General features: G+C 39.3%; 1 protein-coding gene across 16 annotated transcripts in view; it reads left to right on the forward strand.

Moving 5' to 3' along the window:
* LPAR1 (lysophosphatidic acid receptor 1) overlaps positions 1-22078 on the forward strand; it is a 410361-nt gene that overhangs the window by 332412 nt on the left and 55871 nt on the right. For all 16 annotated transcript variants that reach the window (XM_071217066.1, XM_071217070.1, XM_071217069.1 and 13 more), the window contains one exon: positions 1311-2058. In XM_071217066.1, coding sequence (XP_071073167.1) covers positions 1311-2058 — 748 coding nt within the window. The remainder of the gene's footprint in view (positions 1-1310; positions 2059-22078) is intronic.

A 22078-nucleotide genomic window follows, 5' to 3' on the forward strand; every position in this document is an offset into this window, starting at 1 on the left:
AGCCCAAATGAGGAAGGAGGCCCTAGATGTCTGGATCTCCCAGAAGACTAATCCCTTAAGAAGTGTTTGCCTGGTTTTGGAATTTCCAGTGTTTGGTAAACATTTACATGCATCCCAAGGCTATTCAGTAAGTAGAATATTTGGTTGAAAATAGTAGTTATATTGGTCATGTTTGCTAAGTAATTTATTCAAAGTAGTACGAGAGAAAGAAAAAGGTAAAATACGAATTCTGTTCTCAAGAAATATATTCTAATTCTAAAAGTCTCCAAGAAATTTAAGACTTCAGGAAGAGTGATGATTTACTATACTTGATGAATAATTTCTAGTTTTACCTTTATGTTACTTTTTATTTTTCTAATTGTGTTTTAACAGTTTTATTGAATACTGATATTACTCTATTATAATCTGTCTCAACCCTTTTTGGATCCAAATGCATTATAAACAATGATATTGAAAAATAAGTGCGCATATTGTAAAGCATTATTTATCACTCCACCTTTTAAAAGTTATACTTCATCTAATCTAAGTATACTTTACTTCCTTTAGAGAAGTGTCCAAGCAGTCCAAACTGCTTTTTGGAGGATACATTAGGTTACTAACTTCTTTTGTTCTCCCCAAAGCAAAAAGTCCTGAAATGTCATTCATGGGTTGATGAAGGCTATTCTGGGGATAAGGAGTCTTGGGGGTAGGCAGTGCTGACCACAGGAATGTTGAATGGCAAATGCTAGCTTTGGGCAAAAGACCTTTGATGCATGGTGACCTCTTTGAAATGTTGGGACGGATGGTCCTTGTGGGAACCTGCATTATAAAATGTCTGTTACAGATCAAACACACTATATGAGAATTGAAATACAGAATAATAGGTCAATAATACCCTATCTATAAACCAACTATGTCTCTAGATTCCCTAAATAACAGGTCAAAATATATTTCACTAGGGTAAATATTCCAATTGCAATGTTCTGCGAAATTTGTGTCTGTCTCATGTATTTTAAGCAAGATTTCTGGCCCATGTGGCTTTTCTAGTAGACTTCAATGAAGTGTAACCACCAAGCACAGACCTTGTCATTTATTTAACTCCAACTGTCTTCTTTAATCTCCAGGGGCAGTAATACTGTGAGAAGTTTTGGAGTTTCACTTAATAGGAACAGTATGCAGGATCAGGTTTTCAAATTCTTTGCTTTTATTTTTCTGCCATATTCACTATAGAAGTCTTAGCTATCTGTTTGTCTTTAAATTTGGATCTGAGGTTGTTCTCTTTTTTTTTCTTTTTGATTTTGTTTCATCTTCTTTCCTCCTTTCTCTTTTAGTTCACAGCCATGAATGAACCACAGTGCTTCTACAATGAGTCTATTGCCTTCTTTTATAACCGGAGTGGAAAGTATCTTGCTACAGAGTGGAACACAGTCAGCAAGCTGGTAATGGGACTTGGAATCACTGTCTGTATCTTCATCATGTTGGCCAACCTACTGGTCATGGTGGCAATCTACGTCAACCGTCGCTTCCATTTTCCTATTTATTACCTAATGGCTAATCTGGCTGCTGCAGACTTCTTCGCTGGGTTGGCCTACTTCTACCTAATGTTCAACACAGGACCCAATACTCGGAGACTGACTGTCAGCACGTGGCTCCTTCGTCAGGGCCTCATTGACACCAGCCTGACGGCATCTGTGGCCAACTTACTGGCTATAGCAATTGAGAGGCACATTACAGTTTTCCGCATGCAGCTGCACACACGGATGAGCAACCGGCGGGTAGTAGTGGTCATCGTGGTCATTTGGACTATGGCCATTGTTATGGGTGCTATACCCAGCGTGGGCTGGAACTGTATCTGTGATATTGAAAATTGTTCCAACATGGCACCCCTCTACAGTGACTCTTACTTGGTCTTTTGGGCCATTTTCAACTTGGTGACATTTGTGGTGATGGTAGTTCTGTATGCTCATATCTTTGGCTATGTTCGCCAAAGGACTATGAGAATGTCTAGGCATAGTTCCGGACCCCGGCGGAACCGGGATACCATGATGAGTCTTCTGAAGACTGTGGTCATTGTGCTTGGTGAGTATTGTCTTGACTGTAACTTACTCGACAGACACCCAGGGTCTTAATATAATCTGCACTAGGTTATAACAGTGGTAATAAATTATATGAATATTCGCCAACTATATATGCAGGTATTACAGGGATATGAGGTACCTTTATTTCCAATATCTGTGAAGATGTAAGCATATAAATCTACGATTACAGAATTGGCTTTAGAGTAATATCTCGGTGGTGAAGTATAAATGATGATAAACTAAAGAATTTGGCTATCTAGTTTTGAAAATAACAGGCAAACCAATCAAATTCATTTAGCTTCTAAAATGTTTCCCTATAGCCTAAATTGTTGAATTTTGCCTTGTAGTCTCTGTGTTGTTGACTTTCAGATAGAGAGAGCTTTTATATAATAAAAATATGCTTTCATTTGTAGTTATTTTTATTAGTTTGTTTCTAAGTAAGTTATTTTTTCACATTGTATATTTCTTAGTGTATTCTTGGGCAGTATTTCAAGGTCTTATATAGACTTACCACAGCAAATAGGAGATTGGAATTAATAGCATTCTCTAACAGGTGTCTTAATGAATCATTTTTCGGTTTATAGGAAAGGAAGTTAATTCATACTGTGTGGTGAAAAGCAAGATTCTATTCTTTATGTAGACTCAGATAACTCTTGCCTTTTAATAAGTATATTTTTCCTGAATAAAAACTTCAAGGTAACAGTCAAGAGGAATATATTCATTCATTCATTGGTATACCTCAGCAAATAGTTAATGAGAAACTAATAAGTTCCAGGCCCTGTACTCACCCCTGGAGATATAACCATGACAGATCAGATCTAGAACTTTGTCCTAGAGCTTAAAGCAAATGCCTATTTTATAGATTCACCCCCTGAAAATCTGTTTAAATAATTATCCTATTGAATTATATAATCTCCATAGATATCTATATTCAGGTTAATGTTTGGTCATCTGTTTTTAATCCTTTCTAAATATTTTATCTTTTCATCTTTTTCTTTGCAAATTCAGCAAAAAGTTCCTATAATTCTCTTGCGCCAATTTGTAAAGCAGTGTTGAGTGTGACAGGCTGGAATCATATGGCTTCTCTGAAACTCTAGGAGGTAATATTAATTTTCTACACTGGAAAGAGGTAGAACTCTAATTATCACTAGATAAATTAGCATCCTGGTTGATTCAGTGCTCTTACTCATTTTGGGTTAGGGTAAATGCATTACGGAGATAATTTATGGATATACTTAGCGTGACCCATTTTTAGATATATAAGAATGAGAAGTAGATCTTGAAGTCGCTGACCCAGCTGAAGTCATGCTTTTGACTACCTGGCACACTCAGAGATAATTTCCTTACTGGAGCCCCACCATCAAATGTGAGATAGTCTTTTTCCATCCAAGGAAGTTTAGAAGTGCAAAAATGGTTTCTCTATATGGTTAATTATCAACAAAAACTTTGTTGAGCTTACCTGTGCCACAAGGACCTAGTGAATTAAATACATTGCTTATGATATGGATGGAACACATCTTAGTCTGCCAGGGATGCTGTTCTTGTATCAAATTAAATAACATGCCATATTTTACTTCTGTGTTTGCTCAAATGTTTGTTTATTGATGGTCTGAATGTTTGCTAACTCTTTGATATGGATGTGACTTTTCTATTATTACATCAAGTGCTGCTTCAAGTTCACAGAACCACCAGCAATAAATGACTATGAATTTGAACTGTGAACCCGCCAAGTTCCCGTTTTGATTTTTGACCTTTATAGTAGGTCTAATGCGCAGTATTCTTAATGATTCATGTACAATTGACTTTTGGGCCTCATTGGGTTGTTTTGAATATTAAATGAACTAAGTATTTTGAGGGTTTATGAAGCAATAGTTTGAGTGTATATCTGCCCTAAATGCCTTCCCCACCCCCCACACACCAACCCCACACCTGAAAAGAACCATGATAATGTCAGCCTTTGAGATTTAAACTAGTGGACTCCACAAAGACTGACTGTGATTAACTCTCTCTCTGGAACAAATAACATGATTTCTATGGATGCGTGATGGAAGAAGTTTTATTATAGAACATGGAAAACTCACTGGTGAGAGGTGAAGAAATTTGGTAAAGGCAGGATGGAAATACAGGAAGCAGAAATTAAACGAATGGGTTGTAGCCTTTTTGAGAGAGGCAGTAAGAACATGGCTTATGGTCAGGGATGGAAAGATTAGAGTAGGGAATTCACAATCCTAAACAATCAGATGTTTGTGGGATGTGGCCAGAATGATTGAAGCAGGATGTCCTAGTTGTCAAGCTCAACTTGTCTGATGTTGTAGGAAGGTGATGCTTGATGCCATTCATACAACATACTTTCCTGCTTGGATTATAAATGTCCATCCCTATATTGGTCTGATTCCCAGGAGAGGATGGCTTGGTTTTGAGGAACATGAATTGACTGGTCTGCTTGGCAATTACTCTTCTCTTGTAAATTAGGCTATTGACAATCTGTGTGTTTTTTTTAACTTTAGTTTGTGTGCATTTGGTTTTGAATATCTGTCTTCTTGGCAGACTGCCAACTTTGTGAGGGCAGGCAGGGACTGTGTTTGTTGCCCTTTTCCTCCCCTTTGCTTGCCACAGTATCTGGCACAAAGTAGAGGCTCAATAAATAGTTGTTGAATGAATGAATGTGATGGCAAAATCAAGTTTCTCAGCCTTCAGTGATGAGGACCAGAGTCCAAGTGAATTCACTAAGGAAAATGCCTTTTTCTTTAGTCATCTGCCAGCCAGCCCAGGCTGGATATACTCCTACCACACTCCATGCCTTCCAATCCAAATGCAACAGCTGGTACAGTAACTGGCTACAATGGATAGTCAATATATATCGTGTGTGTTTTACTTTATTTATTCTGGGAATGATTATAGTTCAATTAACTGCATGTAAAATCTTCAGTTTGAGTTTTTACCACCTCAAAATAGCCTTTGGGTTTTAGACCTGTTCATTATTCAAGATAAAGAGAAGGACTTGTTGGTCAATAAGCTGAATTTCTAGGAGTCAAATTAAAAATGAAAATACCTTTGAGATTTATGATGGTAATACCAGTAGCAGTGTTTAAGCATGAGATTGTATCTAAGCTGCTCTTGGGGGAGTATTGCTCTTAATATTTATTTTTATTTGTCAAACACTTGTGTTGCATTGATCATATGCCCGGCACTACTCAAAGCACCTTGGAAATTAGTATTTGTAAATCACAACCTATACAGTATAGGTACATATCTATTCGTTATAATTTTACAGAGGGATAACCTGAGGTAGAGAGAGGTTAGATAACTTCTCCAAGATCACATAGCTGGTAAGTACAGGAGCTGGGATTCAGTCTTGAGCACTACTGTTTCAGAGCCCATGCATCTCACCTCCATGCTATACTGATTCCCGGCAATAAAAACCACCCCCAGCACATGCTGCATTTTGTTACAAAGTTTGAAGAGCACTGTGCCATTACATTGAAACATTGTGGCCCCATTTGTTCCCATTGAGTTAGCCTAGCCCTGGGTGCGCTTTGTTTCTGACAGGCAGAAGAGAGCTTTCCAGGAGCATTCCTTTCCTCCTTTTGCTTCTGAGGATAGCAGTGACACTCCTAACTCTTCTTTCATCTGCCCTTTTCCACTGTTTGTTGTTCAGGGCATCAGTAACTGACTGCCCCTGATTAAGGGAGTGTTTTGTTCAAGGTGTGGTTGAATTGAGGGCTCATTGTCCCAGCATGAAGTCATGCAGTCCCTCCTGAGGCTGGAATTCTCTCTACTTGACGTTTTACCAAGAATTCCTTTTGAGCCTGTTCCACTGTTGAATCAGAGTGGCAGTCAAGAAGTGCTTCCTTATTTGACCACAGTCTGTCTTAGGTTTTAAGTCTGTTCCTTTCCTGCTCTATTCTTTGCCATGACGCTTCTGTTGGGGTTAATTAGAAAAAAGGAAGACCAGGATTTGGAAAGGGAAAATAATGGTCAAGCTGTGGTGAGAGAAAATGTGGGGATTTTTTTTCTTTTTTTTGCATCTGAGTCCTGGAAGAGAGTGAAGGACATAAAGCAATATAAACCCAGGTGGGGGCTTTGCTCTCAGGCAAAGGAGAGAGAGACACTGTTCCAGTTCCAGCTGGAAATGATCACCATTGAAGCTCAATTGTCCCTCATTTCCTGTGTGCCAGGGTCCATATTTGGCACTACTCTTCATGCCCAATTACCCATTTCTCACCATGCCTTCTGTCTCACCTGAAAACAAGGATGAAAATGTGTTTCCCCCATTTTCTCACCGTGCCTTCTGTCTCATCTGAAAACAAGGATGAAAATGTGTTTCCTCCATTTTCTATTGAGGGAGCCAAGTTAAGATGGGGTCAGTACCTTGCTCAAGATTATTTCTTGGTAAGTGGCAGATCTGGAACTGGGCTGTGGGATTGTGGGAGGCCATGCCTGCAGGACGCAGGCTTTCTACATGCCATCTGAGAGAGGTAGCTCCCTCACTGGTGGTGATCAGAACATCCGGCAGGGTGCTTCTGAGATCCAGTCAAGTTCCTCATTCTCTCTGACCAGACAGGGGTAAGCCTTTATTTTTTCTCTTGTTAACTCTGATAAAAGATTATTGGCAATATCCTCTCCACAATCTTTATGTACTTTTCAGTTTAATTCCATGAACATGTGGTTAAGTGCTAAATGTGTGCTAAGGAATAACAAAAACGAATAAGGTAAAATTCATCCTTTATAGGGATTATAGTGTAAGAGAGGAGACTAAGAAAGAGCTGCAAAACAGTTGAGTTCATGTTGACAGAATAATCTCTGAGTGGAGAGGAGGGAGGGCTTCTAAGGTAAGGGGAGGCAATGCTGAGTTGAGTCTTGATGGATATGGAGGAGCTTGCCCTCATGTAGGGCTTGGGTGGGGATGGAGAAGACGGCAAGAAATAGGACAATCGGTGATTGTCATCTTTGCAGAACTTGGAGTAGTCAAATGTGATTAGCATATAGTGGGTATATCAGATGGAGTTATGGCCAAAGGGCCAAAGCTTTCAAATATACTAAGGAGTTTGGACAGAAACAGATGGGGAGATGAAGGATTCCCTCTCCCAAAAGAAGACCAATTCCTCGTAGGTAGGGTGACCATATAATTTAACACTCAAACTGAGAAATTTTTGATAGTGAAAATGGACACTCTGAGATGTTGGGACAGTGGCATGATGTATATTTATCCTGCTTCTGGACTTTGCTTGCTTTTGTTTGTAGCCCTTATTTATATACTTTCTAGGTTCTCTGTTGGCTTTGCACATGCAGAGCGCATCTCTGGACTTGCTCCTCTGTTTGCGGTGGTAAAGAAGGACTTTTTTTAAAAGACCTGAATCTGTCCAGATTTAGAATGTTAGGGCTGAATGGGTCCATAGAATTCACACCACCCCAAACCCCCTCATCTTACAAACAAATAAACTGAAACCCCCAAGTGAGAAATTTAGGTCACTGTTATCTGGTGGCCCAAACCAGAATGCAGGTTTCCGGACTTCATTGAGGTGTTCTTTTCACTGCATATGCCCTTCAGCTCATTCTGTTCTATCTACACTGTCTGTCATTTTCTTCCTTGTGAATATCAACATGTATTTAAGTGGCTGGCCAGGATTAGGCATACACATTGTGGCTGCAGAGGTAACTGGCTCCCACGGAAAGGGTCCCCTTGAATTTGACCTTACTATAACCAACTGGTAATCTCTGCAATGAAGTTTGACAAAAGCCATCTGAAACTGAATTGCTTGCACATTATGTAGCTTTTACAAATATTGGTGTCTACTTAGATTTCTTAGCAGAATTGTGTTACTCTTTTTCATTCAGTTTGCATTTTTAAAATTTGTCTTTTACCGTGTGTGTATGCATATGCATGTGTGCTTTCCCACTTAACATTCATTGAGACAGGAAGTTACGACACCTCTGTGATCTACCCTTCACTTTTTCATTAAGGGGGAAATTCTGGGAAAGTCTTTTCGTTTTCGCTAACACACTTTCTCGGTGTGTTAATTTCTTTATGCCTGTATCTGTAGAATGGCCAACTTGATTTCCAAGATTGTAGAATAACAAACAAAACTCTAAATAAATAAAATTATAAGGACAGTAACTACTGTGGATCAGCCATGTAGAATTTTCTGTGTTAAACTTAGAAATGGAACTGGAGCAAAAATAAGGGACTCTAATTCTTCCTGCTATAAATGGTACATCAGCTTCTTAAATAATTCGCTTTTAATGTTATATTCCCCGGTGGTGGTTAAGAGCTGTATGTACCCCCAGAAAAACATGTTCTTAAACTTAATCCATTCCTGTGGGTGTGAACCAGTTGTCAGTAGGACCTTTTGATGAGGTTGCTTCAGTTAAGGTATGGCCCACTTCAATAAGGATGGGCCTTAATCCTTTCACTAGTGTCCTATATAAAGGCAATGAAGTTGAGACAGAGAGAAAGCCCTGGGAAGTAAGAAGTTGAAATTTGATGGAACCTGGAAGAGACCAGAGAGGCCAGGAAAGGCCACCATGTGCATTGCCATGTGTCATTTGTGCTGAGGACCAAGGATAACTGGCAGCCCATCCCAGAATGCCACAGTCTTCAGGAAGAACGCGTCACCTTGATGAGGTCTTGATGTGGACCTTCTCTTAGCCTCACAACTGTGAGCTAACAAATTCTCACTGTTTAATCCAACCCATTGCATGGTATTTGCTTGAGCAGCCCAGGAAACGAAAACACCCCTGTTAAAGAGAGTCGCACATTTATAGAGGATATTCTCAAAGAAACAAATTTTCTGGCTTTACTGGCCTGTGGAGAGCTGTGTGGCAGGAAGGGAAGGCTTCCCAGCTGGTCCTGTTGCTGGGGAAAAGGAGTGGACATAAGGCTCTTATTCCTGACCACAGGTGACCAGCTGCACATCCTGTTGCTCCAAAAAAGGGACCAAAGCTACCCAAGTCTCCTCAAGCACCAGTGAAGGCCTCTGTGAGGTAGAACCTGAGAGAGTACTCATGAGAGCCTTGATTGTTCGAGCAGCTGCTCACTTGGCCTGGCCTTCTGGACAGTGGTCAGGAGCAGGCACCCCGCAGGAGCTCCACAGGGCTACTCAGACACTGAGTCCTGTGCCCCGTCAAAAGGGAAAACAACTTTCAACACCAGCTCTTTATACCCTTTTGTTGCTCATCTCCATTCAAATATTTTTACTCAGAAGAAACTTTTAAACAGAAACAAAAACCAAAAATACCACATTAGCCTGACAGAGTTGCTTCTGAAGTGTGGACAGAGCAGCTGGAACATGAAGCTCTTTCTTAATTTAGTTTGGATGAGACTGATTCAGACCTTGTCTCGATGAAACGCTTGTCAGTTCAAATATGAATGTTCCAGAGTCATCTGCCCTTATCATTAAAGGTGATAAATGATGCAAAGATCCCTTCAATGAACCATGGTGACCACTGGGAATCATTGTTGCTAGGGGTTGAGAACTTAGATTTGGAGTAACTCGGGCCTGAAATTGAAGTTTGACTCCTCAATGAGTAGTAACACACTCTGAGAAAAATTATTTAACCTCTCTGAGCCTCAATTTCAAAATTAATAAGTATATTAAGGCCTTCCTCATCAAGTGATTGTGGGGCATAGATGAGCTGCTTTGTGTAAAGCATTAGCACAGTGCTTGGCTCTTTAGAAATCAATAAATGGCAGCAGGTATTGTCATCACTTTTAGCCCTTTTCCCACATATGCTTTCATCTCCCCCTTTCATTCTGACAGACAGAAACACATATACACACGCACACACTAGTGTGCTTACCATAGTGGGTTTGGTGATTGAAGTGGCACTTCATTTCTATGGCAAACTATAAATGTTTCTTGTGTTTCCTCAGCTGCTGGCTTTAATTAACAGGCCAGCTGAGCGGCCTTTGCTTTTCCAAAGATAGGGCTTTACTGTAGAGTTGTCTGTACCTTGTTTGCAGAACCAAAGCCCTGTATATGAAAAGTCCTATTAGAGCTCCAGGAGATGACAGGTTTAACCTGGAAACTCTCTGGAGATGGTTAAGTGGTGTTGGGCGCATTTTGGAATGGAACAGGTCACTTTGTCCATATCTGTTAAACTGTGTCATCAGCTCCTTCAGATGGGCTGGTATTGCCTAAGTCCTATTCCATTCCAGCCATCATGTAGGACACCATTCTGTTTCCCTTTGAGCAGTGAAGAACCATGTTTGGTATATATGAAAGAAAAGGCCAAGTGGATGGTATCATGAAATATTATTGTTCTTCTTTTGCAGTCCCAACATTACAGCGTGACTACCTATGAATCATTTAGTCTGGGATAAGCTCCCACTTCTATAGGAGGAAAAGCATGTTTAATCTCTCTTCCTCTCATTGCTACCTCATGAGTCTCTTGGAGAATCTTTATGGATGTCCCATGATGGCAGGGCTTTGTCTTACATCCCAGCAACTAGACCTGTGCCTGGAACATAGTAAACACCAGATATTTTTTTGAATGAGTAAATGAAACACACTTCTTATACTGGATTGAGAATTTGCAGGTTGCCTAATAACAGTAGAAATATACCTTTGTAGTCTGAAATTCGATGTGATTTAATGAGTCCCATTGAAAGGGATATTTGTTATAAGGTAGTTATGATACGAAAGTTCCACATTCTGCCTGTCAGAGACATTTATTTTTCTAGCTAAGATCCAATGTGAGCTTGCAATAATAGTTCATTTTGTTAACAAACATGTATTGTCTACTAGGCCCTCTTCTAGGGAATAGGTATGTAAAGATCAATTAAAATATGGGCCCTGCTCTCAGGAGCTCTCATTGTAATAGATAATGAGAGATAATTAAGTAAATAAATATATAGAGTGGTAAATAAAATATTTAAGGTGCTATGGGAGTGCTGTATTCTGAGTAGGCAACATTAGGAAAGAATTCAAGGTGAAGTTGATCCTGGAATTCCATAGAAAATGATGTAGAGGAGTTTGCCTGGCAGACCCAGGCAAAGGGATTATTTCTGTTAGATATTCTTTGCACTCTGAATTAAACATTCACTCACTTTCCTTATTTTACAATTACTATATCACTTAGCTATGACAGCAACCCTGTGAAGCTTGCAAAGCTCATGTGAATTCCTGGGGTATGTGTGAGGTGGGGAAAGCTTACATACTTGTAAGAGAGTATTGCATCTGTATTTTTTTTGGCCTGCATTTTTCATGATATAATAAAATTCAGTTTTTGAACTGCCCAGTGTTAGAAGATTAACATCATCCATTTGATTAGTAATGATGTGTGTGTATCAGGACCTAAAAGATCATTGTCAGAAAATGTTGCCATCTACCCCTAAAGCATGTTGGGAATGTGATTTTCTATGGTATCTTACAATCTTAATGGGCTTGTAGATAGGAAGACTCAGAATATCTGCAGTTGATTTTTTATATTAATAAAGTGATATTATTTATTAAAAAATATGAAATTTTTGTTCTGTTTATATATTTATATTGGTACTCAAGTATCACTATTTTTCTTATCTTTTTTTTTAAAGATACATAGATCTCACAAAATTTTACATTAAAAAATATAAGAGGCTCCCATTGAAGAACAAATATTACATGACCTTTCTGATATGAATTAAGCAAATCAAACTGTCTCAGAGTGGTAGAGACTGGAAGATAGGCTTACAGGAAATAGGGGGGTCGAGGAAGGTTGTGAGCCAATGCCCACACGGGGGAAATCTGTGATAAAGTGGAGGTAAGTAGTTGTGCAGTGAAGGGATAAGACAGGGGCATAGGGATACTATTGAGTTGGGCTTTGCAGGCTTGAGGGGGGCTAGGTTTGGGAATATGGGTCAGATGGTCCAAGGAACTGGGGGGAAGGTTGGGGAGGAGCAGGTGAACATGGTAGATTGCTGGATATGTGGTTGAAACTATAATGTCTAGAAAACTCTTTAGAAAATGTAATAAGGAAGGGTTACTAGTTTAAGGTGTTTGACAGGGGGCATCTGGCACAGGTTGCAGCTTGGGCTGGCTTCTAGGGAGTGTGTGAGTGCTCATCTTGTCATAATGTGTTATACCAGTGGGTAGAGACCCATACAATGAGCGGGAGGATGTTATGCCCCCACCTGGGGAGGCCTGATGTTCTCAGAGGGGAGGGTGTCTCTCGAGAGCATGGGTGGCTCCCAATGGAGAAGGACAGACTAGTGTGTCAAGCCCTCAGCATTGTTGCAAGTATCTATGAATCTTGTCCTTCAAGCAGTGAAGCTTGGTTGTCACTGTGGGCCCTGAGGAGAGGGGGAGAGAGGAATAGAATAGTTGGAAGTGGGGGTAACTGGGGGGCAATGGAAGTGTTCTGCATGATCCTGCAATGATGGATACAGGTCATGTCAAATATCACCAAAAATTTATAGAAGTGTATAGTCTAAAATGTAAACCCTAATATAACCAAAAATTTATAAAAGTGTACAGTCTAAAATGCAGTTGATTTTTGTTATTTTTTTTTTTAAAGATTTTTTATTTTTTTTTTATTTATTTAATTCCCCTCCCCTCCCCCGGTTGTCTGTTTTCTGTGTCTTTTTGCTGCGTCTTGTTTCTTTGTCCGCTTCTGTTGTCGTCAGCGGCACGGGAAGTGTGGGCGGCGCCATTCCTCGGCAGGCTGCTCCCTCCTTCGTGCTGGGCGGCTCTCCTTATGGGTGCACTCCTTGCGCGTGGGGCTCCCCTACACGGGGGACACCCCTGTGTGGCACTGCACTCCTTGCGCGCATCAGCACTGCGCATGGGCCAGCTCCACACGGGTCAAGGAGGCCCGGGGCTTGAACCGCGGACCTCCCATGTGGTAGACGGACGCCCTAACCACTGGGCCAAAGTCCGTTTCCCGATTTTTGTTATTGTTATGTCAGTAGAACTCAAAGGTAGCTGTTACATTTAGAAATGTACAAAGAGGTTTTCAGAATTTGAGACTCTGAGCATTGTGGCATTTCTGATTCCCTGATACAGATGTACCAGATAATGAGAATAGACACACATACACGGGTTGCCAGATTTAGCAAATAAAAATAACTGCATGGGATATACTAGTATTTAAAACATTATTCATCATTTATCTGAAATTCAGATTCAACTTGGCATCCTGTATTTTATCTAGCAACCTTAACACATACATACACAAAACACACACTTTATTGACTGGGGAATAAATCATTTTAGATGGCAGTCTACCCTCTATTACATAGATTTTTCTCCTGGTTTTGGAAGTTTTCAGACTATCCTGGAGATAAATTTAAGTACACAAGGAGTTTCACCTTTTAATATTTCTGATATTTAATTTGAAATAGATAAAGGGATATATCTGGTGTTATTACAGAATCATACATTTGTTTCACAAATATAATGCTTATAAACAAGCAACGTTATATACTTCAGTTTGAAAGTGAATTATTTCCCACTTTTATACATTCCTTATCATGCTCTTTGAAAAAAAGCATTTTAATGCAACGTGTTTTTCCACATAAAATCAGGGATTTTTTTTTTGGGTGGGGGGAACCTCTTGATATTTTTTCTTTGACGTCTAAGCTAGAGCCCGTGCTTCTGAGAAGCTTTGATTCATGGAGTTTCGTGAAGATGATAGTGTTTAGACTGAGTGTGGTCACGGCGTTCCTTAAACCCTGGCCCGTCTCCTCCTCCCATAGAAGAGTTATTGTAATGATCCAAAGCAAATATGAAGTTCTAATAGGGTGACACACCAACAACAGGGTCTTTTTGAGGAACTGGGATTTAATCTGGCATTGGGAGACTGGAAATTCATGGCTTCACCTATTTTTCCTGCCCAAGTAGAGTTTTGTTGACACAAAGAACACTGCATTTTAAGTAGGGGTTTCCATGAGTTCATTCTAAACGGGTATTTCTGCACTTCAAAAAGCTTCTCCTTCATGTGGCAGGCATGAATTCATTTGCTGGAGTTGTTTTCCTTTCTCTTAGGGGGGAGAGAAGATAGCCGCTTAAGAACCCAGTATTAAAGGGCCTGGCCGGCCGGGAGACGAAGGGAGTGAAAAGTTGAGACGCTGTTGCTGGAGCCTGCAAGTGATTCCCCACCTTTATCCTTAAGGGATTCGTGTTGCTTTGCTAACCCCGCGGAGGCTATGGTACCCAGGAATGCTGCTTTGTATGTTGACTCAGTCCTAAAGGAAAAGCCAAGCTATAAATCCAGCCGCTAGAATCGGTGGGATTCTGAACTGAAACAGAAGAGGCTGTATTTAGACATCCTGAAAAGTACATATATAATGATCACATCATCAAATAAACAAAAGCTGTAGAGATTAGAGCACTAGCTTTATTTAATTTGGCGAGTTTTCATGCCTTGGGAAAAAATGAAGTTATTTCAAATTTAAAAACACTTTTTTTCCAAGGTGTCATGCATATATTCTGCAGTATTTACCATTACCATTATATAAAAACAAATTATTTAGATAGGAAGAGAATGCTGGAGAAGCCAAATTTAAGTAGTAAACCTAACTGTACCATACAGGATTACATTGATATTTTAAGATTATGAGATAGATATAATTCTATAATGGCATCTACTAACATTGAGTTCCAAACTGAATTAATTATTACCACTTTTAAGGCAAGAACTCTGTCATTAACACATGCATAAGTTTTTAAAAATTATGGTTAGGAATAGGAACTGAAATCTTGATTTATGTCCAAATCTGTCTATATTATGTAACAAATTATATATTGCTATTATTTTACAGCAAGTATGTTCAATGTGTTGTCCCTCAACAATTACTGATTTATAATTTTAATAAAAACCTATGTAGCTTTATTATTACTAGGTATCTCATTGAGATGATAGGATTTTTGACCCATTGTTTTAATTAGACTTCAAAGACATTTTTGTACTCTTTATGGATATAAATATTTCAATCAGAATTATAGGAACATTAAATTTTTGTTGATATATCCTGGAGTGTATATAATTAGACCACGTTAATCCCTTAAACAGTTAATATGTAGCACAGTTTAAACATTTCTAGTTTGCTACATTTTGCAGATTTAATTTAACCGAAATTTTCATGAGAACCAAATCTTTTTATACAAATTATACAATGAAGATTTAATTTATTGATTAGGTTTTTTGACATATCAAGTTGCAACAGAGCATCTACCATTGTGAGTCTTCATTTTCCTCTCCTTACTTTTCCTTCACCTTATTTTACAGATAAAAATAGATCCTTTTTAATTTTCAGTATGTAATAAATTTTACCATGTGCAGCTTTGGATATTGTCAGTTTTATTTTTATTTTATTTATTTCATTATTTTTTAAAAATTTATTTTTGTTTATTCCTCTCCCTTTCCCACTGTGCTGTGTGTTCTTCTGTGTCCGCCTCCATTACTCTGGGCAGCACTGGGAAACTGCGTCTCTTTTTTTTGTTGTGTCATCTTGCTGCGTCAGCTCTCCATGTGTGTGGCACCACTCCTGGGTGGACTGCACTTTTTTCACATGGGGCAGCTCTCCTTGCAGGGCACACTTCTTGTGCATGGGGCACCCCTACACAGGGATGCCCTGTGTAGCATGTAGCATGCACTCCTTACATGCAGCAACAGCTTACCACATGGGTCAGGAGGCCCTGGGGATCGAACTGTGGACCCTTCATATGGTAGATGGACACTATATTAGTTGAGTCAGGTCCGCTTCCCAATTTTATTTTTAATGAATCTTTTCCCTACCAATTTTAATTTTTCCTGGATCAATATGTATTGTTTTGAGTGTTTCTAAAAAAAAAAAATAATGGTAATGGTTAAAATTTGGTTGCTTATTAGTTTTCAGACTCAAGTCCTGCTTCACCCCAAATTGATTATAATTTTGTGCAGGAATTTTACTACTCTTCCTGAGTTTCAGTTCCCTCATCTGCAAAGTATAGACAATATATTTTTGTGAAGATCATATGTGATAATGACTATGAAAGCACTTTTGAAGGAAAGTGCCATATAAATGTAAGCAATGAATGTTTTTGTAGCTGCCGCTTATGGAGCAGGAACCCAAATTGAAAAAAAAAAAAAGTGTTTGGAAGGCTGAGAAACTCAGTGTATGGTTGCAAATGCATTAACTGTATTCGAACTCCAGATTTGCTACCAACTTGTAGGTGTGACTTTGGGCAATCCACTTAAACTTGATGACAATGTCCTCATCTATAAAATGAAGAGCTTTGCTATGTCAGTGTTTCTCCAAGTGTGGTCCAAGGACTACTGATATCTGAATCATCTGGCATGCTTGTTAAACAGGCCAGACCTGCTGGAGCAGAATCTTTGAGCTGAATCCAGCAGGCCTCTATACTTTGCTCACACAAACCTCAAGAATGACAATGCTAGGAGTCTATAGTTTTGTTTTAATTTACACAGGATCATACCTTTCCTTACTCATTTCTCAACTCTGTTTTCCATGAAGCTGAACCATTATTGCTAACACTAAAGCAGTGAGTGACGACCAGTGATTGCTGTCTGTATATGTGTTTGCAAACCTGCTTTGCAGGATAGGGTCGAGGAGGCAAAGATAAATGAAGGAGGAGTAAGGAAAAATGTAATTCAACCAAGATGAAAGTCTTGGCTCTTAAATAACTTACTATCAAAGAAAATGGAAACTTTTCACTAAGTAGACATGTCCTCTCTCAAAATATTTGAAGTATCCATATTAGTTATATCACCCTAGAAAAATTTGTTCTTTTAAACTTAATTGCTGAATGTGCAACTGACCTAACTGATCTATTACAAAGGTACCTTGAGAAATTACCGAATATCTAAATATCATAAGGCAGGAATATGATTTTATAATATTCTAAGGAGAAACCTTTCATACTCCCAAGAGAGAATAAGTAGCAACAATGTTTGTTTATCTTTCATTAAATATAACTTGTAAAAATCTGCATGGAAACCTTTGCAAAAAAGGGTAAATCAGTCATTTAGCTGTTCAGAGGCTGCATAAAGAGTTGGACACACATGTACATGGGTTAAAAATCTCAATTCTCCCAACATATTAGCTGTGTGACCTTGGGCAATATATTTGAACTTTCTCATCTTCTGTTTCCTCATCTATAACTGGGGAGAGCAACACCTGCCACTCTGTTTATTTTGTAGGTGAGATTGTTGTGAGAATTAAATGCGATATGCTAAAGAGCTTAGTATACTGCCTGGCATTTGTCAGGGTGAACTTGACATTCTCATGTCTTTCCTGGTACTTTGCATACATGAAAGTACCACCAGTGGCCTGCTGCCATTAGTGGGTTGGTCTAGCCTCATTTACAGGCCTATTCCATAACTAGAGTCATTTGTGTCCACAGAAATGGAACCAACGGTCCTCTATGGGGATCCAACCCATTAGCTTATTCATTCATCCATCCATTCATCCCCTTATCATTCATTCAGCCAATGAATGTAGAATCCTAGAAACTTGATGTGGGGTGAGAATCTAAGGAATAAGGTGTTCTTACCTCTTTCAAAGCTGGCCTTGAATTGTCTGTACAGTAGATGTGATAATGTGGTTTTTCAGCCTGTACTCAGGCATCTTGGATGTCAGGGAACTCCTTATCCCCCCCAGAGGGGGGGATATATTGTATATATTGTATATATTGAGCTAAAAATCTAGGAAAGAACTATTTTCCTCAGGTGACATCCTCTGGATATAGTTCTCTTTCCTTGGTGCCATAAAAAACACTCCAGCCATGAAGAAATTAAATAAGTTCAAGTGATATGTATTGCCTATTATGTGTTGTTATAGCCCATACCAAAATGTATAATACATACTATGGAAGTTTGAGATTATTTTATGAATCTCAAAAAGAGAAGGATTATGTTTGTAAACTAATCTATTTTTCTGGGTGTGATAACCTTTGATGGCATTACATTCAGCTGAGGGGACTTCGATTGGATTACTTGATAAGATCAAGATCACTTTAGGCTTTTTATTGAACTGTGTCAGTGAGGTGTGACTCAGGTTGAGCCCCTGCCCCCTTGCTGGGTCTTATATAAATGGACTCAGACAGACAGACACAGAAGAAGAGACCTCTACCATTTTTGATCCTGCCATGTGACAGAAAGGAGAGGCTCAAATAGCTGAGGCCCCCGGGAGAGATGAGCCATTTGCCAGAGAGTTTAGGGCTGAACTTGGAAAGATAGTAGAACAGCCTAGACTGATAAAGGGGCCCAGAAAGAAACAAGCCCTATACTAGGAAAGAGAGAACTACAAGATTGCTTAAGTATGAAGCTCCAAGAGGCTGGGCCTATGGAGCAGCTCAAGAGGACAGGGTAAGACCAGAGGGAAAGGCTGAAACCCGGGCAGAGATTGGCAGCCATCGTGCTTCACCACATGGCAACATGCCAGGATCAACAATAACTGACTTTGATGAGAAAACATCTCTGATGGTGCCTCTGTTTGGATTTTCCATGTCCTTGGAACTGTAAGCTTTTATCTTAAATAAACCCTCTTTATAAAAGCCAACAGATTTCTCGTAATTTGCATCGGCAACCCTTTGGCAAACTAAAACACCTACTCATCCACAAAGATGACTGAAATACAAGGCAGAATGAGAGTAAGCCTTAGAGTAGATACATTTATGAAAAAAAAAAATGTGACCCTGCCTTCCTAAAGCCTACAGTCTAGTAGGAAAGATGCCACATGTACATAGGTAATTTTTATGAAAGAGAGACTTGGCAAAAATACCATAAAAGAAGTACAGATAAAGCTGTGTGGGCATTTAGAAGAAGGAGAAAATCCTGTCGGTAGTATAATAGGAAAAGCTTTATGTAAATGATATTTTAAGTTGGGTAAAGTACAGGTGATGCTCTGGAAATAAAGTATTCCATTAGATTGCATTGACTCCTTGAAGTACAGAATCTTGTTTTAATCATACTTATTATTATTTCTTGATTACCAAAGTAACACATATTCATTGGAGGGATAAAAGGAAAATTAAATTAAAATCACTTAGAGGGAAATGGATGTAGCTCAACCAACTGGGCTCCTATCTACCATATAGGAGGTCCAGGGTTCGATGCCCAGGGCCTCCTCGTGAGGACAAGCTGGCCCTCATGGTGAGCTGGCCCATGTGGAGTGCTAGCCTATGTGGGAATGTGGCCCCATGCAGGAGTGCCGCCCTGCGTGGGAATGCCAGTTGGCATGGGAAAACTATGCTGCTCAGGAGTGCCGGCCAATGTAGAGAGCGGATACAGCAAGATGATGCAACAAGAAACACAGAGGAGAGAAAATAAGAAGACATAGCAGAACAGGGGAGCTGAGGTGGTGCAAGAGTAATTGCCTCTCTCCCACTCTGCAAGGTCCCAGGATTGGTTCCCAGAGCTGCCTAGTGAGAATACAAGCAGACACAGAACACACAAGTGAATGGACAGAGAGAGCAGACAATGGGGGGAACGGGGAGAAATAAATAAAATAAATCTTAAAAAAAAAAAGATCACCTAGAATTCTACCATCCAGAGAAAAACCAAAATATTAAGATGAAATGCTGTTTCTTTCTAATCTTTTGTGCTAATGTATAGTTTGTATAGTTATGTATAGTTAATGTATAGTAATGTATAGTAATGTATAGTTAATGTATAGTAAATGACTGAGGTCATTTAGTACATTAAATTTGATTGCATGATTTTAAAAAACATCTTGACCATTCTACCATGCCCTTAAGTAATCTCTGAAAACATGATTTTTCTAGACAGGGTTCAGTTTATCTATATGATGGAATATTATATAATCACTGGCATTTTGGCTTTCTCTTTTTTCCTGTTATTTCAAATAACATTGAGATAAGTATTATGTAATAAGATTTATGAATCATGATTCCTTATTCTTTAATGTCCTCCAGAGAGTTTGTGCCAATTTAAACTCTTACCACAAGGGACTGAGAGTATTTTGCTACATTCATGCCAATATTGGATGCCCCCTCCTTTTTTGCCTACTGTTGCCTTGTTGTACCCATTTACACTACTTTTATTCATGAGGATAAACATTAGCAAACCTGCAAAAAAGATGGAAAATTTTAGGGAATTAGAAATGAAGACAAAACACAAATAGGAATGCTTTGGTCACCTTTAAATAGATGTCATATTTGGAAATAATTTATTACAGGTAAAATTTTTTAGAAACCTGAAAGCCTAAGAGCTAAAGAGGACAGCACAGTGTTTAACAGTGTTTCCTTTGAAGTCCCAACTGCCTGGATTCTAATCCTGGTTTTCTCCCATACCAGCTGAGTCCATTTGGACACAACCCAATTGCTCTAGGCCATAGTTTTCTTTTCTATAAAATGAGATGCAAGGGAAAAAAAACCTATACAACCTCAAAAGATTAAGTAAGATATTATATAAGATACCAGGCTGTATTAGTCAGCCAGAGGGGTGCTGATAAAAAAGTACCAGAAATCCATTGGGTTTATTAAAGGGTATTCATTTGGGGTAGAAGTTTACAGCCACAAAGCCATAAAGGATAACTTACTTCCCTCATCAAGGTCTGTTGCCCCATGCTAGAGCAAGATGGCTGCCGATGGCTGCAAGGGTTCAGGCTTCCTCTTCCTCTTAAGGCTCCATGGTCCCAGCTTCTGCCAATTATCAGCCCTAGGCTGTCATAAGTCTCATGTCTCTCCCAGGGCTCATTTCTCTCCAGCCCCGCTGCTCTGCTCTCTCCATAAGGCCAGCTGTAGACTTTCAGGCTTTCTCTTCCCATGGCCTTTGCTGTGTCTATGGAGCTGTCCCTATTCCTCTGTATTCTTCTTCTGCATGTTTACATCCTGGGGCTCTAGCATTAGAACTCCAGCTCTCTCTGTGGTAGTTTCTCTGTGAGTTCCCACCCACCAATTGGGCTGAGACTCAACATCTTAGTGACGTGGCCCAATCAAAGTCTTAATCATTATTTAATCAACTAAAAGTGAAACCTCTGAATCCAATATAATTTAATATGCCCAGAGGAACAGACCAGTTTATAAACATAATCCAATATTTATTTTTGGAATTCATAAACAATATCAAACTGCTACACAGGCATGTAAGAACTTAGTAGATATTAGTATAAAATACATAATACATAAGTTGGTGTTTTCTTCAAATGACCATATTGCTATGCTAAAACCTAAAGTCCCTGGATTAATTCTCATTGTGGAATATCTTCATAATATTTTGAGAAGGAAGGGGCAGCTCAGAAGGCTCTGGACCCAACATGCTTCTTGAACTCAATGTGGCAGGTCTGTCTCCCCTGGACTGGGTGTTGTTCACATGTCAGAAAGATCTTGGAAGATACACAAATCACTTCTGAAATCCTCCCTCCCCTCCTTTCCTTCTTCCCTGGACAACTTTAATCTTTACTACAGAGGTTCCCAGACTTTCTTGGTTTACAGTGACCTTACTGTCTCAATATTTTTTTTTGTAGTGCTTCAGGGCCAAAAGAAATACCTAAAAGTTCCACTTACTAAACATTTACGTCAATGTAGTAAATATATAGGCCCTAATAAATTAGTAGCCATTAGGTGTTAAACCAACAAACAAAAATCATCACCGCCACCAACAAATCACACCTCAACTGAAAGAACAAATATTCTGATCTATTTCTTAGCCCAATTACTTACTAAGGGGACGTAAGCGCGTACTGGGTACTGCACAACTTCTCAAAACTTGGAATCTGATCTTGACACTGCCATCCTCCTTTCCTGTTCTGTCCTGAGTATTGCGAAGTCCTTGCTATTTATCAAAGCTATGGCACCATGGAAAGTGATGTAATGCCATCTCATGTTGAAACTGTGAACTCCCCTTAAGCTAGTAGTTCACGTGGTGTATCACAGATGTTGAGTGGCAATGTGTCCCTCAAATTTAAACATACAGCAGTGCTCCTCTGAGCTCACTGTGGAATGTACCCACAGGTGCCTCAGGGTACAGTTTGGGAATCAGGGCTCTAATGCATTCCTGGTTTCTGGCTTTACTTCAGTTTTGCTTTGTGTTGTTTTTCTTCTGACTATTTGACTCCTCATTTTCCCTAGTGCCTGTTT

The sequence above is a fragment of the Dasypus novemcinctus genome, chromosome 8, assembly GCF_030445035.2.
Source record: "Dasypus novemcinctus isolate mDasNov1 chromosome 8, mDasNov1.1.hap2, whole genome shotgun sequence".
NCBI lineage: Eukaryota > Metazoa > Chordata > Mammalia > Cingulata > Dasypodidae > Dasypus > Dasypus novemcinctus.